Source organism: Pteropus medius, unplaced genomic scaffold (assembly GCF_902729225.1).
Source record: "Pteropus medius unplaced genomic scaffold, Ma_sr-lr_union100, whole genome shotgun sequence".
NCBI lineage: Eukaryota > Metazoa > Chordata > Mammalia > Chiroptera > Pteropodidae > Pteropus > Pteropus medius.
This window is the reverse complement of record NW_024342952.1, coordinates 1-21830: the sequence shown is the minus strand read 5'-3', so window position 1 is coordinate 21830 and position 21830 is coordinate 1. Positions and strand designations below refer to the sequence as shown.

The window sequence follows — 21830 nt, the reverse complement described above, 5'->3', positions numbered from 1 at the left end:
AAGATCTGAGAAAAAATAGACCAGCAGAATGAGTTTTGCGCGCGTGTGTGTATGTATTTGTTTTTTGTTTGTTTGTTTGTTTGTTTTTAGCAAGGAGATTGAAACCCTAAAAAAGAACCAAATAGAACCTCTGGAGATGAAGAATACACTAAAAGAGAAGAGTGAAATAGCAAGTTTACAAATTGAGCTGACTCGATGGAGGAAAGAATCAGTGATATTGAAGACAGAAATCTAGAAATAATTCAGAAGGAAGAAGAGAGAGGCCAAAGAATGAAAAATGATGAAAGAGAAATACAAGAACTAGCCGATACCATCAGGAAAGGCAACATAAAAATAATGGGTAATCTAGACGGAGAAGAAAAAGAGAAAGGATCAGAGAGCATATTCAGACAAATAGTTGAGAGAATTTCGCAAATATAAGAAATGAACTGGAGCTTCGAATCAAAGAAGCTAACAAATAATCAATTATCTCAACCTAAAAGGCCTTTTCCAAGACATGTTATATTAAAATTATCAAAAATTAATGACAAAGAAAGAATTCTGAAGGCAGTCAGGGAAAAGAAGACAGTAACCTATAAAGGAAAACCCATTAGACTATCTTTGGACTTCTCAGTACAAACCATACAAGCAAGAAAGGAGCAGAATCAAATATTCAAACTATTAAATGAAAGGAATTATCAGCCGAGATACCAGCCAAGAATAATGTATCCAGCAAGGCTCTCCTCTTGATATGAAGGAGAAATAAAGACCTTTTCAGACATACAAAAATTGAGGGAATTCTCCACTACGAGGCCTGCACTACAGGAAATACTGAAAGGAGTCAACTCACCTGAAACAAAATGACAAAAAATAAATAAATAAATAATTATGAGTAAGGTAATAATTACTAGCAGGCAGGCAGAAGCAGAGTAGTGCAATCTTTATTAAGAACAGGGTATTATTAGCTTAAATAATAAGAAGAGAATTGCTATTGCAAGATAGAAATAAATGCTCAGCATATAGAGACAAATTGAGACAACAATGACAAAAGAGGAGGATTCAAAGATCCACATTCACAAAGGAGAATGGAGATAAGGTACACGCAAAAAAAAAAAAAAAAGGACTACTGTATATATATAACTATCTTTTACATATCCTTAATGGTAACCACACGCCAAATATCTAGAACTGAAGTACATAACATAAAACAAGAAGGAACAGAGGGAAAAGCCGCAAAATCCAACCAAAATTAAAAAAAAAAAATGAGAGAGAAACACAAGGACAAAGAAACAATGGAAACACTGAGCTGCCAGAAAGCAAAAGATAAAGTATCTAAAGGAAAACCTCATGTTTCAATAATCACCCAAAATGTAAATGGACTGAACTCACCAATAAAAAGGCACAGAGTAACAAATTGGATCAATAACCAAACCAAACCATATGCTGCCTCTAGAAGACACATTTCAGTTCCAAAGACAAATGTAGACTCAAAGTGAAAAGGTGGAAAATGATATTTCAAACAAATGGCATTCAGAGAAAAGTGGGAGTACCATTACTAATATCGGATGAAATAGACTTCAAAATAAAAAAAAATGTATATATATATATATATATATATATATATATATATATATATAAATAAAGAAAGATACTTAGGGACAATTCATAATGATAAAGGAAATCATACATCAAGAAGACATAACACTTATTAATATCTATGCTCCCAATCAGGGAGTCCCAAAATATATAAAGCAATTATTAACAGAACTAAAGGGAGAAACAGACCAAAACACTATCACAGTAGGGGACCTAAATGCCCCACTGTCAGATATGGACAGATCATCCAAACAGAAAATCAATAAAGAAATAACATCCTTAAATGACACATTAGACCAACTGGACATAATTGACATTTACAGAGCTTTCCATCCTAAAACAGCTGCCTCAACAAATATAAGAGGGTTGAAATCATACCAACCATATTCTCTGATCATAATGCTTTGATACTAGAGGTCAACTGTAAAAAGAAAGCAAGAAGAACCACAAATACATGAAAATTAAACAACATGCTACTGAAGAATAACTGGATCAGAGAAGAAATAAAAAGAGATATCAAGAGATACATCGAAACAAATGACAACGCTAGTACAACATATCAAAACTTTTGAGACATGGCAAAAATGGTCATAAGAGGAAAGTTCATATCATTACAGGCCTATCTAAAAAAACGAGAATGAGCCCAAATAAATAATCTAACACTTCATCTTAAAAAATAGAAAAAGAACAAATGAAGCCTAAAATGAACAGAAGAAATAACCAATATTAGAGCAGAATTAAATGAAATTGAGAAAAAAATTAAAAAAAGATAGAAAAAGTAAATGAAACAAAGAGCTGGTTCTTTGAGAAGGTTAATAAAATTGACAAACTCCTGGCTAGACTCACTAAAGAAAAAGGAGAAAGGACACAAATAAACAAAATCAGGAATGAAAGAGAAGTTACGACAGATACCACAGAAACACAAATGATCATACAAGAACACAATGAAAAAGTATATAATACCAAATTTAATAACCTAGAAGAAATGGACCAGTACTTAGAAAAATACAACCTTCCTAGACTGAATCAAGAAGAACTGGAAAATCTAAATAGACCGATCAGCAGTATGGAAATTGAAACAATCATCAAAAACATATCAAAAAGTAAAATACAGGACCAGATATCTTCACAACTTAATTCTACCAAATATTCAGAGAAGATTTAATATCTAGTCTCCTCAAACTCTTCCCAAAAATTGAAGAGGAAGCAACACTTCCCAACTTATTATATGAGGCCAATATTACCTTGATACCAAAACCTGATAAAGATAACACAAAAAAAGAAAACTACAAACCTATATCTCTCATGAGCACAGTTGCAAAAATCCTAAATAAGACACTAGTGAACCAAATACAAAAGTATATTAAAAAGATTATACACCATGACCAAGTGGGATTCATCTCAGGGGCACAGAGATGGTTTGACATATGCAAATCAATTTATGTGATACACCACAAAAACAAACAAACAAAAAAGAATAAGAATCATACGACCATATCGATAGATGCAGAAAAAGCCTTTGATAAGATACGGCATCCATTTATGATCAAAACACTTAATAAAATAGGTATAGAAGGAAAATACCTTAACATAATAAAGGCCATATACGACAAACCCTCAGCCAACATTATACTTAATGGTGAAAAACTAAAAACCTTTCCTCTAAGATTAGGAACAAGACGAGGCTGTCCACTATCACCACTGTTATTCAATATAGCATTGACAGTCCTAGCGAGTGCAATCAGGCAAGAGAAAGATATAAAAGGCAACTGAATAGAAAATGAAGAAGTCAAACTGTCACTATTTGTAGATGACATGATTCTCTATATAGAAAAACTTAAAGGTACCACAGGAACACTACTAGAAATAATAAGCAAATACAGTAAAGTTGCTGGATACAAATCAGTATTCAAAAATCCATAGCATTCCTATACTCTAATAATTAACAGTCAGAAAAAGAAATGGAAAAAACAATTCCTTTTGCAATTGCAACAAAATACCTAGGAATAAATCTAATGAAACATGTGAAGGACCTGTATGATCAAAACTACAAGACCTTATTAAAAGAAATTGAAGAAGATACAAAGAATGGAAAGATAGTCCATGTTCATGAATTGGATGAATCAACATAGTTAAAATGACCATATTACCTAAAGCATTACACAGATTTAATGCAACCTCCATCAAAATCTCATTGGCATTTTTAAAGAAATAGAACAAAAAATCATCAGATTTGTATGAAAAATACAAAAGACCCTGAATCGCCATAGCCATCTTGAGAAAAAAGAACAAGGCTGGAGGTATCACTCTGCCTGACTTCAAATTATACTACAAAGTGATAATAATCAAAACGGCATGGTATTGACAGAAAAACAGACACACAGACCAGTGGAATAGAATTCAGAGTCCAGAAATAAACTCCTACTTATATGGGCAAATAATTTTTTGACAAAAAAAAGCCAGAAACATACAATAGAGAAAGGAAAGCCTCTTAAATAAATGGTGCTGGGAAAACTGGAAAGCCACCTGCGAAAGAATGAAACTAGACTGTTGTCTACCACCACACACCAAAATTAACTCAAAATGAAATAAAAACCTGAATATAAGACCTGAAACAATAAAATGCATAGATGTAATCATTGGAACTAAACTCAAGGACCTTGGACTTAAAGAAGAATTTATTAATTTGACCTCAAAGGCAAGGGAAGTAAAAGCAAAAATGAATGAATGGGACTATATCAAACTAAAAAGCTTCTGAAGAGCAAAAGAAACCATCAACAAGGTAAAGAGACAGCATCCGAATAGTAAAATATATTTGCAAGCACCACCTCCAATAAGGGCCTAATATCCAAAATATACAAAGAACTCATACAACTCAATAACAACAAAAAAGCAAATGATCCAATTGAAAAATTGGCAGAGGACCTAAACAGACACTTCTCCCAAGAAGACATACAAATGGCCAACAAACATATGAAAGGATGCTCAACTTTAGTAGCTATGAGGGAAATGCAAATCAAAACCACAATGAGATAAAATCTCGCACCTGTTAGAATAGCTATAATCAACAGAACAAGTAATAACAAGTGTTGCAGGGGTTGTGAGGAAAAAGGAATCCTCATATACTGCTGTTGGGACTGAAAATTGGTACAATCACTATGGAAAACAGTATGGAGGTTCTTCAAAAGCTAAGAATTGATCTACCATATGATGCAGCAATCCCTCTACTGGATATTTATCCAAAAGACTCAAAAATATTTATCCAAAAAGATGTATGCACACCAATGTTTATAGCAGCATTATTCACAGTGGCCAGGACATGGAAGCAACTGAAGTGTCCTACGATAGATGATTGGATAAAGAAGCTGTGGTACAGATATACAATGGAATGTTACTCAACCATAAGAAGAGATGAAATACTGCCATTTGTGACAACATGGATGAATTCTGAGAGAATTATGTTAAGCAAAATAAGCTAGACAGAAAAAGTTGAAAATCACATGATATCACTTATATGTGGGATATAAACCTAAAATCAACAAATGAACAGAACAAACAGAGACCCATGGACATGGACTGTGGACTAGTGGCTACCATAGGGAAGGAAGAATAGATGGAGTAAAGGGGTCAAATATGTGGTGAAAAAAGAAATCCAACTGTGGGTGGTGAACACACAATGCACTATATGTACAATATACTGTCAAAATATACACTTGAAACTTATTGAATTTTGTTGATCAATGTCACCCCCAACAATTTTTAACAAAATAAAGAGCTGAATGAAGAAAAAATTAAGTAGAAGTACATAGCAGAAGTCATGAAGGTGAGTGTGGAAATCAATTAAATATAGCAAGTGAGTCTGAATAATTACCACAGTACGGTTTAAAAGAAGTGCAAATGTTAATAATTCAAATTTTAACATATTTTGTTTTTCTTTTAAATCTTTTTAATAAAAATTATTTGGTTCAATAGCCTCTTCCCCTATATGTATGCTGATAACATACATCTGAAAATGGTGATTGTGTTTGTCCAGAAAATCATTAAAGGTATTTCATTTTGCTGAGGTTTTTAAACTTGATTTCTCTAATTTATAGCAATGGTTATGATGGAAGCATTGAGTTCTTTATTAATGTCTAACTCCCTATATTATAAACTTCTCAAAGAGGAATTAGTAAATCACCAATACCTTAAACAATGCCTGGCACAGAGTAAATATTAAGGAAATGTTTGTAGAATGAATGTGTACATAAATGAAACTTACCTGGGAAATTATAGGTTTCCAAATAGGTTCCGGTCTTTGATGCTTCATCTTACAAAATCCAAAGTCCTCTGTAAATGGTTCTGTAGTATGAATTAATTGTATGTGTAATTAGACAAACAATGGAACTGAATGCTAGGGTGAGAGTGTGAGGGAAGAAGCAACATATGTCACTGAAAGGATGAAAGGGGAGCCATGAGGAAACAGACAAATGTGAAGATAAACTTATTTCTAATTAAGAAGTGTTCCATGGTCTGGATTTTCCTTAAGGTCCTCAAGTTTTTCAAGCCTGAAGAGTGTTACTGAAAAGCACTGATGAGACAGAAATGTCTGTCTTTTGTGACAGATTCGTACATGGACATCAGTGGGCTGGAAAGAGCAGCCATTGGAAAAAGTCTCGAGAGTGACTGACCTTCTGCAATGGGAAGTACTTAGGAGCCAGCACTCTTAGGCTTTGGCAGGGTTTCTGGGTGTGGCCCCTTCATAGAGCTGCAGCTATCAGGATGGTTGCACACAGAGAGCAAAGAATGTACCTCCTGCAATTTGCCATTTTTGAGTGAACTTGTCCTGCACTGTGCTGTGGGCAAAGGAGGTAAATGTGTAATACTGGTTTCTCCATGACAGATCTAGAAAACGTATCAGTGCAGGAGGGCAGGAATCATTCTAGAAAAGTGTCATCTTACCTCATCCCATGTGAGAAAAATCTAGAGATGTAGAATTACAGTCTTGTTCCAGTAAACTTGTCAAGAGTATGGGATGCTGGTGCTAATGACCAGTGAGGCCACTCATCTGACACTGGATGCAGAAGCTGAAGCAGTGTCAGGGGGTTGGATTCCCTAAAAGCAAACGGAGGCCAGATTGACATGCAAGTCATCGTATTTGGGAGAGAGGTAATGTCAAGCAACCCAGGAGGAGGGAGAGAGAAGGGAAGGCTGCCAGTAAAAGGCATAGTATCAAGCAAGTCTCCACTTGGACAGACTGCTGGGCTCAAGCTCACTGGGGAACTCTGGGAGGCAGCGTGGTGCATGGGCCTCAGTGATGGCTTCCCAGGGCCTATCGAGGTGAGCTGTCTGGACGCCAACTCCTATTAGCCATTGTCTTTTCAGGGCCCACCAAGGCAGGTTGTCTAGACTCCAACTATCAGTCACTGCTTCCCAGGACACAGATCCTCTGGCTCTCACAGCTAACCTGAGCAGGCAGAGTGGGCTCTGGCTGCTGAGGAAAGTCCTCAGGCAGATGGAAGTGGCTCTGCTAGCACTGCAGTGGTGAGGCACAAGGGGTGGGGGAGGGGCACCAGGGGTGGGGGCAGGGGTGGTTGCGGGGCACCGACAGAGACGGCTACAGCAGCAAGGACAGGTTCCAGCAGAAGCTCCTAGGTTAGAGTGTCTGGGACTACATGTAACATGGCAGTTCTCACTACAGCAGAATTACCATGCGGTCATGGTCTAGGGCTGGAGGACCTGGGTGAGGACAGCCCGCAATGGACAGAGGAAGCACCCTGCCAGCCTTCCTCTCTGTGGCTAAGTTTCTCTACCCAGAGTTGGAAATTTCTCCACCTTGTCTTCCTACCGCAGGTAGTCCTTGGCTATAAAAGGCACTGTGGAAGTGTGTTTTCAGTTCTGGGGGCTAATCTTGTTGTGGAAAATAAGAACACATTCTCAAGATATAAAATTAGGCATGATTCATAGAACAGATGGATGGTTGCCAGATGGGAGGGATTTGGGGGACTGGGTAAAAAGGGGGAAGGAATTAAGATATACAAATTGTCAGTTATAAAATCAGACATAAAGTACAGCATAGGGAATACAGTCAATAATATTGTAAGAACTATGTGTGGTATCAGATGGGTACTATACTTATCAGGATGATCACTTCGTAAATTATATAAATGTCTAATCACTATGTTGTACACCTCAAACCAATATAATATTGTATGTCAACTACAATTAAATTTTTTTTAATTAAGAAAAGATTTTAAAAATTGGCTATCATTTACAAAGAATTGTGTTGTAACAAGGGAGGAAGGGAATAGTCAGAAGTCAGTAGCTGGCTGACCACAACATACGAAGTTCTTAATGTACCCAAATTATAGTAAATTATTGTAAAACCAAAGAGCTTATCGAAGAATGGCCTGTGTTCAGCCGCAAAGTGCAGGAATCAGGTCCTCAGGGAGCAAAGGGAACCCCGCACCGAGACTCAGCAGGGGAAAGGGGTCTTGGTAGCATACTTTTGAAAAGTGTGACAAAGTCTGCTCAGTACAACCTTAAATACATTTGTTTCCATTGAGACTTTTCCTTTTCTCCATAGCTCCTGACAGATAGCACGGTCTTTCAGGGAGGGTCTAATTTCTTCAGCAATAGCTGTTAGGAAGTCTGGCTGTGCCTCTCCTGGACAGCTCCCACGGCCACCCCTCAGGGATGCTGTGGCTTAGGAATTCTGAGAGATGGTAATCATTAACACTCAAATAATCATGGATCCCAAGACCGACTAAACTAATGTCAATCAGTTAACAAAATATCCGAAGAGATATGGGTCCCGGAAGTTGAAGGTGGTTTCTGAGCCTTTCATCAAGATGTTATTAGAAATATTCAACAACGAATATGGTGCAAGTAGAGCTGGAGAAGGTGCTTTAGGGCCCCAGCTGTGTGAGACACTGATTCTAGAGTCACAGTACCCTGGGGAAGGGGTGACGGTGGCCGGGACACTGGAAGGAGTCAGAACACTGAGGTGACCCAGAAAAACCTCATTTTATTAACTAATGTGGTTCATGACAAAGTGACTTAGCTGTTCTGTATCAGAAATTTGCCTTTGGTACCACAAACTCTAGGTCACCAGCAACTTAGAGCATCTATGTATGTATTAGGGGAAAGTCTTCTAGGCTGTCAGGTTGGATGAATAGAATGCTGGCTTCACCGTGAGGAGGAAAGGCTCTCAGCAGGTGGAGATTTTAGGAAATGGAGAGTTCCTCTCTGGGGTGAATTAGGAATAGGCAGTTTTTCAGAGTAAAAAGGTACCGTCTCCGAGAGAATGAACTTAAAATGCTGCAACCTCACCCCAGAAAAAATGTTTGTATGAAAAGGGCTCAGAAGGAAGCACCCCCTCTGCAGACACAGCACGGGGGTGGAGTGTTGCACATTGGTGAGAATGTGGGCTAGATTTCAGTGTTCTTACCACACCCCAAGGACTAAGCACTTTGTTCAGTGCACGAACCACACGATTGTTCAAGGCGGGCCTGCCAAGCCCTGCTTACACTCCCCAAACTCATTTTTCCTCTCCATCTCCCAAACTTATGTCCTCTTCTTTCTTCCTTAAGCACCGTGCCCCTACCTGTTATATATTGTCAAAAAGCTTAGAATTTCTACCCGTTAAAATTGATTTGGCTTATCTTTTTCAATTTGTTTCAACTTTGGCACATTTAATGTTGCACAGCCACACAGTGAGAGGCACAGTCGGCTAAATAGATGGCTCCATGGTGAACACAGTGCTTTTTATGAAGGGCTCCCACAACCTTGAACTCAAGGCAGCCCCTCCATTGCCAAAGCAGAAAGAGAAGCAGCCAGGAATGGTGTATTTCCTACAAGTCATTCTGCTAACATCCTACAGCTCGGCCTTCTAGGGTAAGAGGATAATTCAGTGCTCGCAGCCCATTGATTTCCTGGCCATGGCTGCAGAAACGTCAGTAAGGTGCCAGTTGTGGCAGGGGTTGCTTTGTGATCCATTCTCTTCTCTGCTGAAACTCAACTTGTCAAGGCTGCAAGGTAGTCCATGATGACTTTTAGTCACTCTGACTTGGGCTGGATTTGGGTCACTGACTTGGTTTCTATGATATTATAGAATATTCCGAAGCGTAACTATTATGCATATTTATATCAAGGTATGTACCTTGGATGATTACAGTGTCTGAAGATTTGGGCCCCCTGCTTTCAGAGTGTTCAGTGATATATATTACGAGATATATGACAGGCTCTGAACAGGACGACAGGAGAACTGGTTTTCCACTAACTGGCTCAGTTGTGTCCATCAGGTCACTTCACACCTGGAAAGCAGATCAGTCTATTACAGATGGAACGTTTTAGGACACCTGTGACTGTAAGTCACGCTGTCTATCTTGAAGGCAAACTTGTAATTCCCCTGAGGCGTCTTAGAGCAGCACTATAATTCTTTCTAACTTGGGAGGGGACTATGGTGCCTGCGTTAAAGTCATCCCTGGCTTCCCCCGAATTGTAGAGGCGGGAATGCTGAGCCAGTCAGAGCAGGGCATGGGTAGGTATCTCCCCAGTTACTCCACTGCGATGTGGAGGAGCTCTTAGTAACTGCCCCGTTCACATTCCCACCTAGTCAGTTTTCTGCGCCGCAGGAAGGGCCTCCTCCAGGCTGCCTGTTTTCATATCCGGTCCATTTACCCCACAGCACAAATGTGGTGGGGATCCTCCTATGTGCCCTGTTCACGTAAATTTCCAGTCACTCCAGGCAGCGATGTGGTTGGGCTCCCTCCTAATCGACCCACTCACATCACCTACACAATGGCTCCACTAGTAATGGGCAGAGCTCCACCTAACTGCCGCTGTAACACACTGTCTGGCTACTGCACTGCATCAACGTGGCAGGGTTCCTCCCAGCTGCCTCGTTTGCACACACTGCCTAGTTGCTCCACTGCTGTGGGACTCTTCCTAACTGCCTCAGCAACATGCCCTACACAGCTATTCCACTGCACTTCAGCGGCGCCGCTCCCGATGACTTCCCCGTTCATGGACTCTGTCCAGGAGCTCCACTGCACCTGCCGCACCTTCTTTGCCACGCTGGCATCCCTTGTCCAGTTAAGTAAGTCGCAGGGTTCCTCTTTGGATCCATAAACTCTTCTTCTCAATTACGCTGCTGCATGAAAGATTTGGAGCGCTCTGTATTTGCTCCACTCACATTCTCCTGTCGTTTTTCAACTGCCCTGATGGGGCGGGGTGGTTACCTTTTGCCCCGCTCCTATCCCGTGCCATTATGCTACTGCACTGTTGGTTTGGTCCTCCTCTTTGTTGAGTCCACGCCCACTGTCTGATTACCGCACTGGACTGATGGTGAAGGGCTCCCATCTTTGCCCCACTCACACAGCCTGCCCGCCAATACACTGCACTCTGGCCCGAGCGCGCCCCGCCGGCTCCCCGGCCCCCGCCACCAACCCCCAGTCCCCAACCCACGGTTGCCCTGCTCACTTTCCGGTCCAGGCCCCATTCCGGGGATGCGCAAGGCTCCTCTCTGCTCCGCTCACTCCTTCAGCCCAGTGCACTACGACACTGATGTTCCGGCGTCTTCATCACTATCCAGTCACACCACGCCGGTGAGGAAGAAGGGCTCCGGCTCCTTTCCCGTTCACATATGTCTCTCAATGACAGCCTTGCACAGATGGCATAGGGATAATTCTCTTGGCACTGATGAATTTCCCCACCCAGCTACAGCACTGAGATGCTGACAGAGGCCTTTCTCTTTGCCTCACTCACACTCCCTGTCCGCTGACACCACTACACCATTGGTTTGGGGAGGTTCTACTTTGCCCCACTCTCATCGACTTTCCATTTGCACACTGCAGTGGTGATACAAGGGTCTTACTTTGTCCAAGTCACACTCTGTTCCCAGGGACACACAGTACCGATGAGTTTTGTCCTCTGTGCCAGTTTCACATTCCCTCTCCACATACGCAACCACAACAGCTGACGCGGGGCTGCTCCTACTGTGCAGTTCCTATTCCATTCCTGTTACAGCACACTTGTGGCTCGAGGCTCCTCCTGATTGTCCTCTTTACATTCTGTGCCCAGTTACACCAATGCACTCATGGGGCGAGAGTCCTTCCCTTATCATGTTCACAGCACTTTTCCACTTACACCAACACACTGATGGGAAAGGGCTCCAGCTCTCGGTTCTGTCCAAATTCCCTCTACAGTTACTCCACTGGGCAATGTGTGGGAACTGTCTTTGCTCCTTTTACATCCCTGACAGCCAGACTGATGCCGTGGGGCTTCTCCTGCTTACAGGGTTTACTTCTCCCTTCTGGGTGCCACACCACCCTGCTGGTGCGGGGATGCTCTCCTTGGACCGCTTCACGTGCCGCACACCACTGCATTGATGGTGCATGCCCCCTGTTAGCACCATTTTCAACCCTGCCCAGGTAACCGCGGTGCTGATGTGCGGCCCCCTCTTCATTGCCTCGTTCGTAGACCATGCCCAGGCCTCAGGGCGAGAGGATCACCACGTTGCCTCTTTCACATCCCCTGCAAACTTTCACCACTACACTGTGACGCAGAGCTGTTCCCCGCACCATTCACATTCTCACTTAGCACTACTGATAGGGTAGGGATGAAGTAGTAGGGTAGGGATTCTTTTCTTTGCCCTATTCACTCCCCCACCGAGGAAACCACTGTTCCTACGGTGCGGAATCCCTCTTTTTATTCCACTCGCATCACCTCTCCAGTTGAGCTACCTCGCTGATGGGGCAGGGGTACTCTTGCACAGATCAGACACCATGCCCAGACACACTGCTCACTGATGGTGCAAGTCTGCAGCCCCTACACAATCCCAGTTACTCCACTAGACTGAAAGGTTGGGCCTTCCCTTTCCCTATTCACATCCTTTGTCCAATTCTGGCACTCTCCCTGGGGTGAGTGCCCTCCTCTTAGCCTTACTCACATGTCCTCTCCCTTGCAGCACTGCACACATTAGGCAGAGAGTGCTTTCTTTGCCCCTTTCACATGCTTGGTTTAATTACACCGGCACACTGATGGTGCAAGCTCCATTTCTTTCCCCAGCCACGTTTTCCGCTGAGATACCCCAGGGCACTGATAGCACATGACTCCCCCTCTTTGCCCCGCTCATACACATTCCTTTCTTTGTTACTCCCCTGCACTCATGAGACAGGTATCCTCATTCGTATTCACTGACAGAATAAATCAATGGACTGATGGACGGTCAGTCATACTCCTTGCCCTGTACACACCCTGTTCAGTTACTCCATTGCACTAATGGGGTAAGGTTCTTCTTTGGCTCCTTCACGTTGCCCGCCCAGTTCCTCCACTCCAATGACACGCTGGCCTTCCTCTGCAGAGAAATCACCAGGTGCAGCCTGATGTTATTAATAACCTCAAATAATATTAGGAAATAGTGCCCTGGTGAACGATATCACTGCACTGAGGTGGTAATAATTTACAGATAGATGTCACTCCTGTTTGCCTTTAGCCCTAGTCAATTAGGGCTATTAAAAGGTGAGATGGTAGAAACCACAACACCAGCTTTTAGAAGATCTGAAATAATGTACCAAACCTTGCTGTAGCTTGCATTGCGACATACTGACAATCTTAATGGGAAGTCCACAGGCTCCCATGGAGTAAGCCTCACGGCAAGTGCTACTGACCTTGGCTTCTTCCAGTTTAAGGGATTTTCCCAAATGGTATCCATGCCTATGATTAGCTGGACCGGAGACAGAGAGGCTACCAGCACCAGGAACTTAGTTAATTTGGTAGATCTGATCATAACATCAAGTGAAATCCATATGCCCTGAATGGGTGAGCCAATATGCCTTAGATTTTAAATAGGTTGCCATATTTTTTGAAAAGGGAAGAGTTACCAAGAATAACTTTGATCTGTGCCCCAGTATCTAAAAGGGCCAGGAAAACTTGATTATTTCATGGACTCCAATGGACCATAATGGTACATTATGGACGATTGTCTCCAGGCGGTGGGACAAGCTCCAGGGAGTTGCCATCATCCCAGGGGAGGGGGTTATGTGGTAGCTGTTGCTGAAGGTCAGGACAGAGTGTGAGGTGCCTCCTTCTGGCTGAGGGGGGATTCTGCTAACCCAATGAAGGGCAATAACCCCTCCCGTCTGAGTTCCAAAGATATCTAGAAGGTTTTCTAACCGTTGGAGTTTATAGGTAGATTGGCACCCAAGTTTTCCTTGATGGATGCCTATGTCTTTAAGTTGCCAATATCTGGGTGTGACTGGGGATAATGGTCGAGAGCTCTGTAGTGCCTCCGCAGGTGTTGGCTGTGGATTCGGAAAAGGCCCTACATTAAGAAATCCCTCCTGGAGTAGTCTGAGTTTGTGAAATGGATGCATAGCTATGAGGTCCGTGGAACTTCCATTTCCTGGAGAAAAATATATGTGGGGTCTCTGAGGGAGAGGCTCAGGCAGCGAAGGAGGCTGTCTAGGGGGAAAAGGCCTAGAGAGTCAAGCCAGTGGCTGGCTGCGATAAACTAATACCTGTTTATTGTTGGGCAAGATGCTCTCAAGTCAGCTTGAATATCTCTTCCCTCTAGGGCTAACCGTGTGGCTGAGCCATTAAGAGAAAGGACAGGTTTATAATTTGGCGGCACCGCCTTTAGGAAAAGTTCCTTGGATTCTGGGTCAAGGAGGGTAGGCTCTGAGTTCAAAATGGCTTTATTATCTGCAGGGTCAGGGTTTACGATAAAACAGGAAGCCCACTGGACCATGCTAATTTTGTGTACTAATGTTTTAGCCTCCTGTATTGTTCAACATTTATCATTGGCCTTAGCAGTGATTGAGGATATGCGGGGGGAAACCCATTTCCAGGGAATGAAATTCCAGTGTAATGACAGAGGGGTCTCCCTCCACAAAGGACATAGCGATTTTGTGGGGGCTGCCCCGATCTGGCTCATCAATGTCACTTTATCTGTTTGACAGGTGTGAGTCTAGTCAGAGTATACAGGAAGGAGTCCAACCCTTACTTATCTCAGAGAATTTGAGGATCCCCTATTAAAGTATGTATTTAAGGGTCTCACACTATTCCTGCTAACTGCCTCATTTCTTGGACCGTGAGCCAGAACATGGAACCAGTAGTACAGACCCTTAAAAGTCAATATGCCCTCTTTTCCTGAATTCTCTGTATAAAGTCCTTTAAGATGGCTTTTATGTCTAGCCATGTGAAATTTTGAGTCTCTGACTCAGTTTCCTGCTAACTTCCCCATAATTTTTACCCATTTAGGGTTCACCAGAAATACCTGTGGCGGTGGCTTAGTGACAACCTCCCCGGGGTTGGGGTCCACCTCCAAGAGGGCAATTGTAGCATTGCCTGATTTGCTCTTATGCTTTGTTTCTAGAATCAAAGCTCTTAGAGTGCTGACACACTGGGTGCTGAGGAGAACTGAGGAGCAGTATTGTGGCATCTTACAAGTATTGATTAAATTGAGCACATCATCAAGAGTTTTTAGACACATTTGAAACCTATGTTCTTTATCTTCCATTTTTTCATTAAATATCGTGCCAAGGGCTTCTAAGAATACAAACTCATATTACCCACAGGGCTGGGAGACAAAGTACAAAATAGCAGCAAGGCAGACAACAATAGAGGAATTTGTGACCAACACAATGCTTGCAGGAGCCATGGTCTCCCTGGAAAGAGTGACCACATCACTGGTCAACAGGGCCTTCCAATATAAGGATATCTAGGTGGGCAGGTTCCTGCTACCGGAAGAGACCAGCCAATGTGCCCAGAACATATGAGGAAGCGAGTGGCTTTCAGTTGAGCAGCCCCTATGGACTTCAGTGGATCAGACTCACCTATGTCAGGAGAGAGGCGACCATACCCTGTTTCTTTGGGAGAATCTTCCCATAGTATTATCACATAGACAATGGTCTACTACTCTAGGCTCTCCTGGGGACTTGCCCAGATTAGGCACATTGTAAACATTTAAGGAGCCAATGGGAGCACACTGCCCAGACTATAGCACCCTAAGCCTGACAGCTCCTCAAGGAGGACTCAGCTTTTTGAGCTCTACTACAATTTAGATTGGAGAACCAAGGCAACTTGGTTGTGTCAGACAGACATAACACACTGCCACTAAAGGACAAACTAGCCAACAATATTTTCTGTATGTTGGATTCACTTAGTAAACCAAGAGGTATTTCATCCCTGTCTGTTACCAAATTACCCTTCTTACTGCACTAATTGTTTTAAAATGAACCCAAGATTTGTTTTAGTCACATATGGTAATGGAAATGGAAGCCAATTGTCTTTCAAAGAAGAGTTTATTACTCACAATTCCCTAGAGAATGGGAGGCATGGCATGTTCCATGCAGGGAGAAGCAGACAGAGAGAAAGAAAAAAAAAATAGGACCTTTATTACTATTGCGGTGAGAAGCCACTAGACGAGGACATCCCTCATTGGACAGGAAGCAAAACATGTTGAAGCTTGTGGTTTAAGGGTTTGTAAGATTTCTTCATGCTCAAGAAAAACACTGGGATGATGGAGATGTAAACAACCTTGAGCCATTAGCATGGCCCAATGATTCCAAGATGCCAAATCATCAATTACAGAAAAATCAAAAATAATTCTTAAGTTATTACAGCCTACTACTCATGACCAACCGCTGGGTACTCCCCTAGGCTGAATGCTTCTATGAGCCATACACTTCCTGTCAGGTCCTCCCCTAGCCTGTCTGGACCCTCGACCTTTGCACCTCTTGCTGAATACTCTCCCTGGTTGTCTGAATCCTCCACTTATGTCATCTTTCATGATCTACCCCTGGAATGGCTCTTTTTCACACATGCACCCCCCATCCAGTCCCCCCACAGTCTAGATGTTATTTCTTTCCATGCATCTCCTTCTGTGTCTTCTCCTAGGGTGAGTGTTCCATCCACCATTTAGGTTCTACCAAGTCCTCCCCTAGTCTGAATACTCCTTCTTCCCTTGCACTTCCTGACTGGCCTAACCCAAGGTTATCTGCACCCTCCACTCCAGGACTTCTCGCAGGGTCATCTCCCAGGTTGGCTATAGGCCCCACTACTGCGCCTGTTGTTGAGTACTGTATGAGGCTGGTATCCATCTACCCATGCATAGCCTGGAAGTTCTCCTCCAGGCTAGATGCTCCCTCCACCATGCATGGCCTTCTAGGTCTTACCATAAACTGGCAAACTGGATGTCTCCTCCATTCAGGCAACTCATGTGGAATCCTGCTCTAGGTTGGTTTCTGCATCTTCCCATGCACCTTCTAATCTATAAGACCCTAGGATGGCTGCACCTTCCACACATGTACCATCTTCTGATACCTTCCCTAGAATGGCTGCATTCTCCACTTATGAACCTCCTAATGAGTCCTCGCCTAGACTGGATGCCTCCAGCACCCACGCACTTCCTGCTAGATTCTCAACTAGGCTTATTGCATCTCCCCCGTGCTCCCTCTGCAAAGGCTTTTATTCAGGTAAAAAGTTCTTGATTTTTAAATGCGAGCAGATAATTTTCTTTTAAAACATCTCTGTAGGACTAGCAAATCCATCCACTGTCTAGATAAGGTCTGTGACCCGCCATTTTATACTTTATGCTATAAGAAATGATGTATTGATACTCATGGAAGGACCCCTCTTTTTTGAATTCTACTTTATGTTTCCAAAGGCCCTTTCTAAAAGAGTCGACAGTCTCCCTCTGGCCACATCCTGCAGGATCTGTCAGATATAGGGACCAGGAGAGCCCGGGACTGTAAAGAGCCTCTGTTCTCAAAGGTCGTTCAGTGGGAGGGCAGCCTAGTTCCCAGGCCTTGTATTCATGTCAACACCAAGCCGACATTACTTTCCAAGTTCCCTTCCACACTCAACTCTTGGGCTCAGCTCTTCCCACATGTGATGCTTTCTTCTGTGTTGGCCTGTGTTGACCTGTGTCTGGTGTCTGACCCCAGTCTGCCCTGACACCACGTTTGATCATAGACCTGGTTTGGCAGCCACACCCTCCACAGTCCTTGTCCCTGCTCACACTGGTCTTAGATTTCCCACTCCCAGCAAGACCTTGGTCATCAATGGTGTCTGTCCTCTCTGCAGAGCCCAAGCCAGAGCAAATCCTTCTTCACCATCCCCCTCCCTCCTTTTTGAAATGCACAAAAAGGTGAAACTTGGGGGGCTCATTCCTTCTGAAAGGCAGTGATTCTCACTCTCTGCCTGCCTTCCTCCTCCGAGTGTAGGAGTCCTGTACTCGGGTACGAGGGGTATTTGGCAGGGTGCTGCATTTAGACTTATGCCACGCTGGCTGTGGCCCTACATTTCTTGTGAAATCTACAAACACAAAGGAAGCACGATTCTTAAAGGGATGGTAGTATAGCTCTGCCTGATTTTCCTATGTCTGTGTGACTCTGAAGATGGCTTGCCAACATGAGGTCATTAAAGCTCAGCCTCCAAACTCCACCTGGGACATAAGACAGAGAGTCCGAAAGAGCCCAAGAAGCCTGACTCCCTACAGGTGTCATGGTGGCCATTAGTGTCCACTACTGCATGGACACTAAGGTGACCACTTGACTACATAGACCTACTAACATGACATAGTTTAACCACCTACTATGGTTTCTCTGGCCCTTAGTGAATTCCTCAGCTGTGCCTTCCAGTGAAGTATCCAGGAGACTATGTTTAGTTCTACAATAAGCCACTATCACACGCCAAAGCCAACAGTTTAAAGATCATTAACCAACACATCACTATCTTGGTATAATAATTGATTCCTTGGTATTACCAACCCTGGAGGCACTCTCTGTTGGCTAAAGGGCACTGGAATATGAGCAACCACACCCGGGACACAAAGATGCTCCACTTCAGGGACGGGGTGGCAGTGTTGGTACTTTCATGTAATCAGCTGAAGGTGAATCTCGACCTGCAGTTGCTGCGGAGAGGCCTCCTTGCTACTCACAGGAACAGAAGAGTAAGAGTCGAACCAGGCTAAGGTTAAGAGGGCTTTGTGGCTCTCTAGAACAATCATAAGCTTGTAGGGTGGACATCTTCGTAATGAGGTTTCTGGAAATATTTGGTTTAATAGGCATTATGGCCAAAAACGGTGCCTTGGATTTCTACAAGCACATATTCCAAGGAGCTCTAAGCAAAACCCTGACACTGACGCTCAGGATGCTCCTGTGACATGACATGTGCAAGAGTGAAGCCAGCTCCAGCAGCTTTTAGAGGTGGTGGCAGAAGGCAGTTAGAGGCTGTGTCTCCAGGCAGAGGGGAGCCGAGAGAAAACCAGGGTGAGTACTGTCTGGTTACCGGATGTGCCTCTGGCTTCCTCCTCTGAGTGGCCCAACCCTGTCTCTCCACGAGGCTCCGCAGGCTGTGGTTTTCTCAGCCAGTGGCCCGAGTCTCCAGCAGTCACATGAGAACCAGGCCCAGAGGCACCTTTGGGAACTCGCCTAAGCATCTGGCCAACAGGGACGGAGACATGTGCCGCTAGTTGTAGAGGCCTCCTCTCTGCCAGGCACTGTGTCAGGCAGCAATGACTGATACACGTTGGCTCAAATACTGGGTAAACCCCAAAATGGAGGAATCCTTAGTACCTCCGTTTTACACAGGAGGGAACTGCTCCTCAGAGGCAACAGATGAGTGTCTGGGATATCATGGCCACAAAGTGGTGAACGGGGATGGCCAGCCCAGGTCATCTGACTGCACAGTTAAAGCCGCCTGAGCAGCCTCTCTCTGACCAGCCCTGTGCGGCAGGCCAGGAGGCAAGAGGGCGGCCGTCGAGCATACGATGAACCGGCCAAAGTGTCAAATGGTGCCGGTCACAGGCAAGGGGATAGATTGCTAGAAGAGTTAATGTGACAACAATTTTTAAATTAAAACAGCACATGAGTGTATTTATAAGACTCGCACGCACTTCTGAATTCATCACTTAGGACAGAAATTACACAGAACATACTTAAATCTCTCCAAACACGTATTCAGCCACTGATAACTCTGCTACTCTATCAAGTGTGTGACCAGAGACAGATTAGGTGTTTCATCTGCGCATGAGGTTTATAATGGTCTGTGATGGGGTACATTTATAATCAATTCATAAAGAATAACCTTTGAGAACTGTTTGACTTGCCTTTGTCCACACAGGAGCTTTCATGGAATCTTCCAGCGTCCACAACAGGGGACAGAAGGATCTATACTACAGAGAGTAACACAGCACTAGCTGATAATCTGTCTCAATTCATTATTATTATTATTATTTTTTGGAATGAGCCAGGGTATAAAAAGGATGAAATCAACATGGCCATAATTCCTTTTCTGTTTGTTTCTTTATGGTTTCCCCATCACTCCTCAATCTTCATGTGAAGCCCGTCCCATCAAGTTCATGCCAACTTCTGTGTCACCCTCTCCACCCAACGCCGTTGCCATCACCTCCTACTGTTAGATGTTCCCTATCATGAATAAAGCCTCTGGTGTCTCGGTCAAGGTCTTCAGCCCCAGCACCACCCCCAGTTACCACCATCATTCCGGCAGGCCCCCGCCAACCTCCTGGCCTCCCAGGCCTTGACTTGCTCAGAGCCAGTGAGGAAGTCTTCTCTCCCCCATGAGTAGCTTGGCCAGCTACTCCCATTGGGGCCGCTCCCCACTCTGCCACCTCTAGAAACTGCTCCCTGAAATCCCTGAGTCCAGCATCCCACGCTGACCCCACCTTATACCCTCCAAATCTCCGTGAGACATCTCCTCCCGGATGTCTCATAGACACTTGCCATGCAGCATGACAGAAACAGAGGAGTCGAGAAAATGGTCGTGTGTTTAAACACTTTAATAGCAAGTACTTATGGTCCCTGGCCTCCCCCGTCTTGGGCAGTTTTGGGGACGAGATGGGGCTTTTGATGAGGTCTCGCCAGGCTCTGGGATCCAGGCATCACCGCTACTTCCTGGCTGAGGGCATCCCATCACCTCGAGGGTGGGTGTCATCCTTAAAGATGGAGCTGAGGGGGCTGTTGTCCAGCGCCCTCTCCACGTGTTCTGGAGTGATGAGCACCTTGTGGTGGTTGACGGCCTCCTTGCTCGCCAGCTCCAGGACGTTGGCCGTCAGGTACTCCAGAATGCCGGTGAAGAAAACAGACGTGCACCAGCTCAGGCGCTGGACGTCGGGAGCTTCTCGCAGGAGGCGATCCACGCGGCTAACGGGGAACTGCAGCTCAGCTCTCATGGAGCGGGAGAGGGCGTGCTTCTTACGCCTGCGAGTGGGCCGGTGTCTTCTTTCCCCGGACATTGTTGACTAGCTTTTGCCAATCAGACCAGCTGGATCGTCTTGCCGGCCTGGGCCTCTCCAGATACCACTGATTTTTCCTGCCCGCTGTATCCCTGTGCTCCAGCCCCTGATTGGTCAGGGAGCTGCCTTTGTGACAACTCAGACTTTGTGATGTCACTGGTGTCCACTGGGCCCTGAGCAGGACTGGCCTAGAAATGTCCATGATAGGAACCTGGTCTCCTTGGTAACTTTACCATTTATTTCAGGGAACTCTCTGTATTTCAAAAGTCTAGGGAAAAAAAATGCTCCAACAGAAACACTATACTGCCTTGTCTTTGGGACACCAGTCCAGAGTATCTGATTCTAGCCTTAGACTGTCCTTTGCAGCTGTAGGTCACTGACTGACATACCGAATGCCTTATCTAGTACCTGTCCATTTACTTCCCCTATCACACTGTAATAAAATAAATTTTTCTGCCAGTTGCACATTTAAATATCCTTTTTCAATATTTCTATGTTTGTTCTTTGGGTTCTCTTTGAATTGATGACAGTATCTGCCAATTCTCTCACGAGTACAATCGATTCTTTCAACACATTTCCACTTCATATCTGTATGAGTATCATGAAAAACTATGAAAATGTGTTTTCTGTTTTGGAGGTCACATTCATATGTGTCCAATGAATTTCCCTGCCAGATCTAGGTAAGCTTCAAATACAGAAAAGTGTACCTCGGTCTCAGATAAAGCCCGGGTGTGTCTTCTTTCTTCGAGGTGATGCCAAACCACCAATAGAACATCGATATAATTTTTCTAATTTTAATTTAAATATTTAGTTTTTATTTTAATTTTCATCTGTACTAATTCTGTGTTACTGTCTTGTTTTTGTTCAATTGGAACTGATACGTTATTCCCATTGTTGGCAGAAAATGGTTGAGAATTCAGTTTTAGGATCTGACCACCTGGAGATCTCTATAAACGGGTCCATAGAGATCTAGTCTCTGTTTAGGGAAAGATAACAGAGAATCTGGTTTTTCACT

General features: G+C 43.8%; 1 protein-coding gene and 1 long non-coding RNA gene across 2 annotated transcripts; both read right to left on the bottom strand.

Moving 5' to 3' along the window:
• Positions 1-5849: 5849 nt before the first annotated feature.
• Positions 5850-11672, bottom strand: LOC120605991 (uncharacterized). Its single transcript, XR_005653799.1, has 3 exons — positions 11038-11672; positions 9716-9869; positions 5850-5916 (listed from the first exon to the last, which is right to left on the bottom strand). It is a non-coding gene; the product is annotated as an uncharacterized LOC120605991 (long non-coding RNA).
• Positions 11673-20467: 8795 nt separating this feature from the next.
• On the bottom strand, positions 20468-21108 carry LOC120605992 (histone H2A-Bbd type 1-like). The gene has a single exon (XM_039867064.1). It carries the CDS (start codon positions 20813-20815, stop codon positions 20468-20470), a length of 348 nt encoding a protein of 115 aa, XP_039722998.1. The 5' UTR covers positions 20816-21108.
• Positions 21109-21830: the final 722 nt, after the last annotated feature.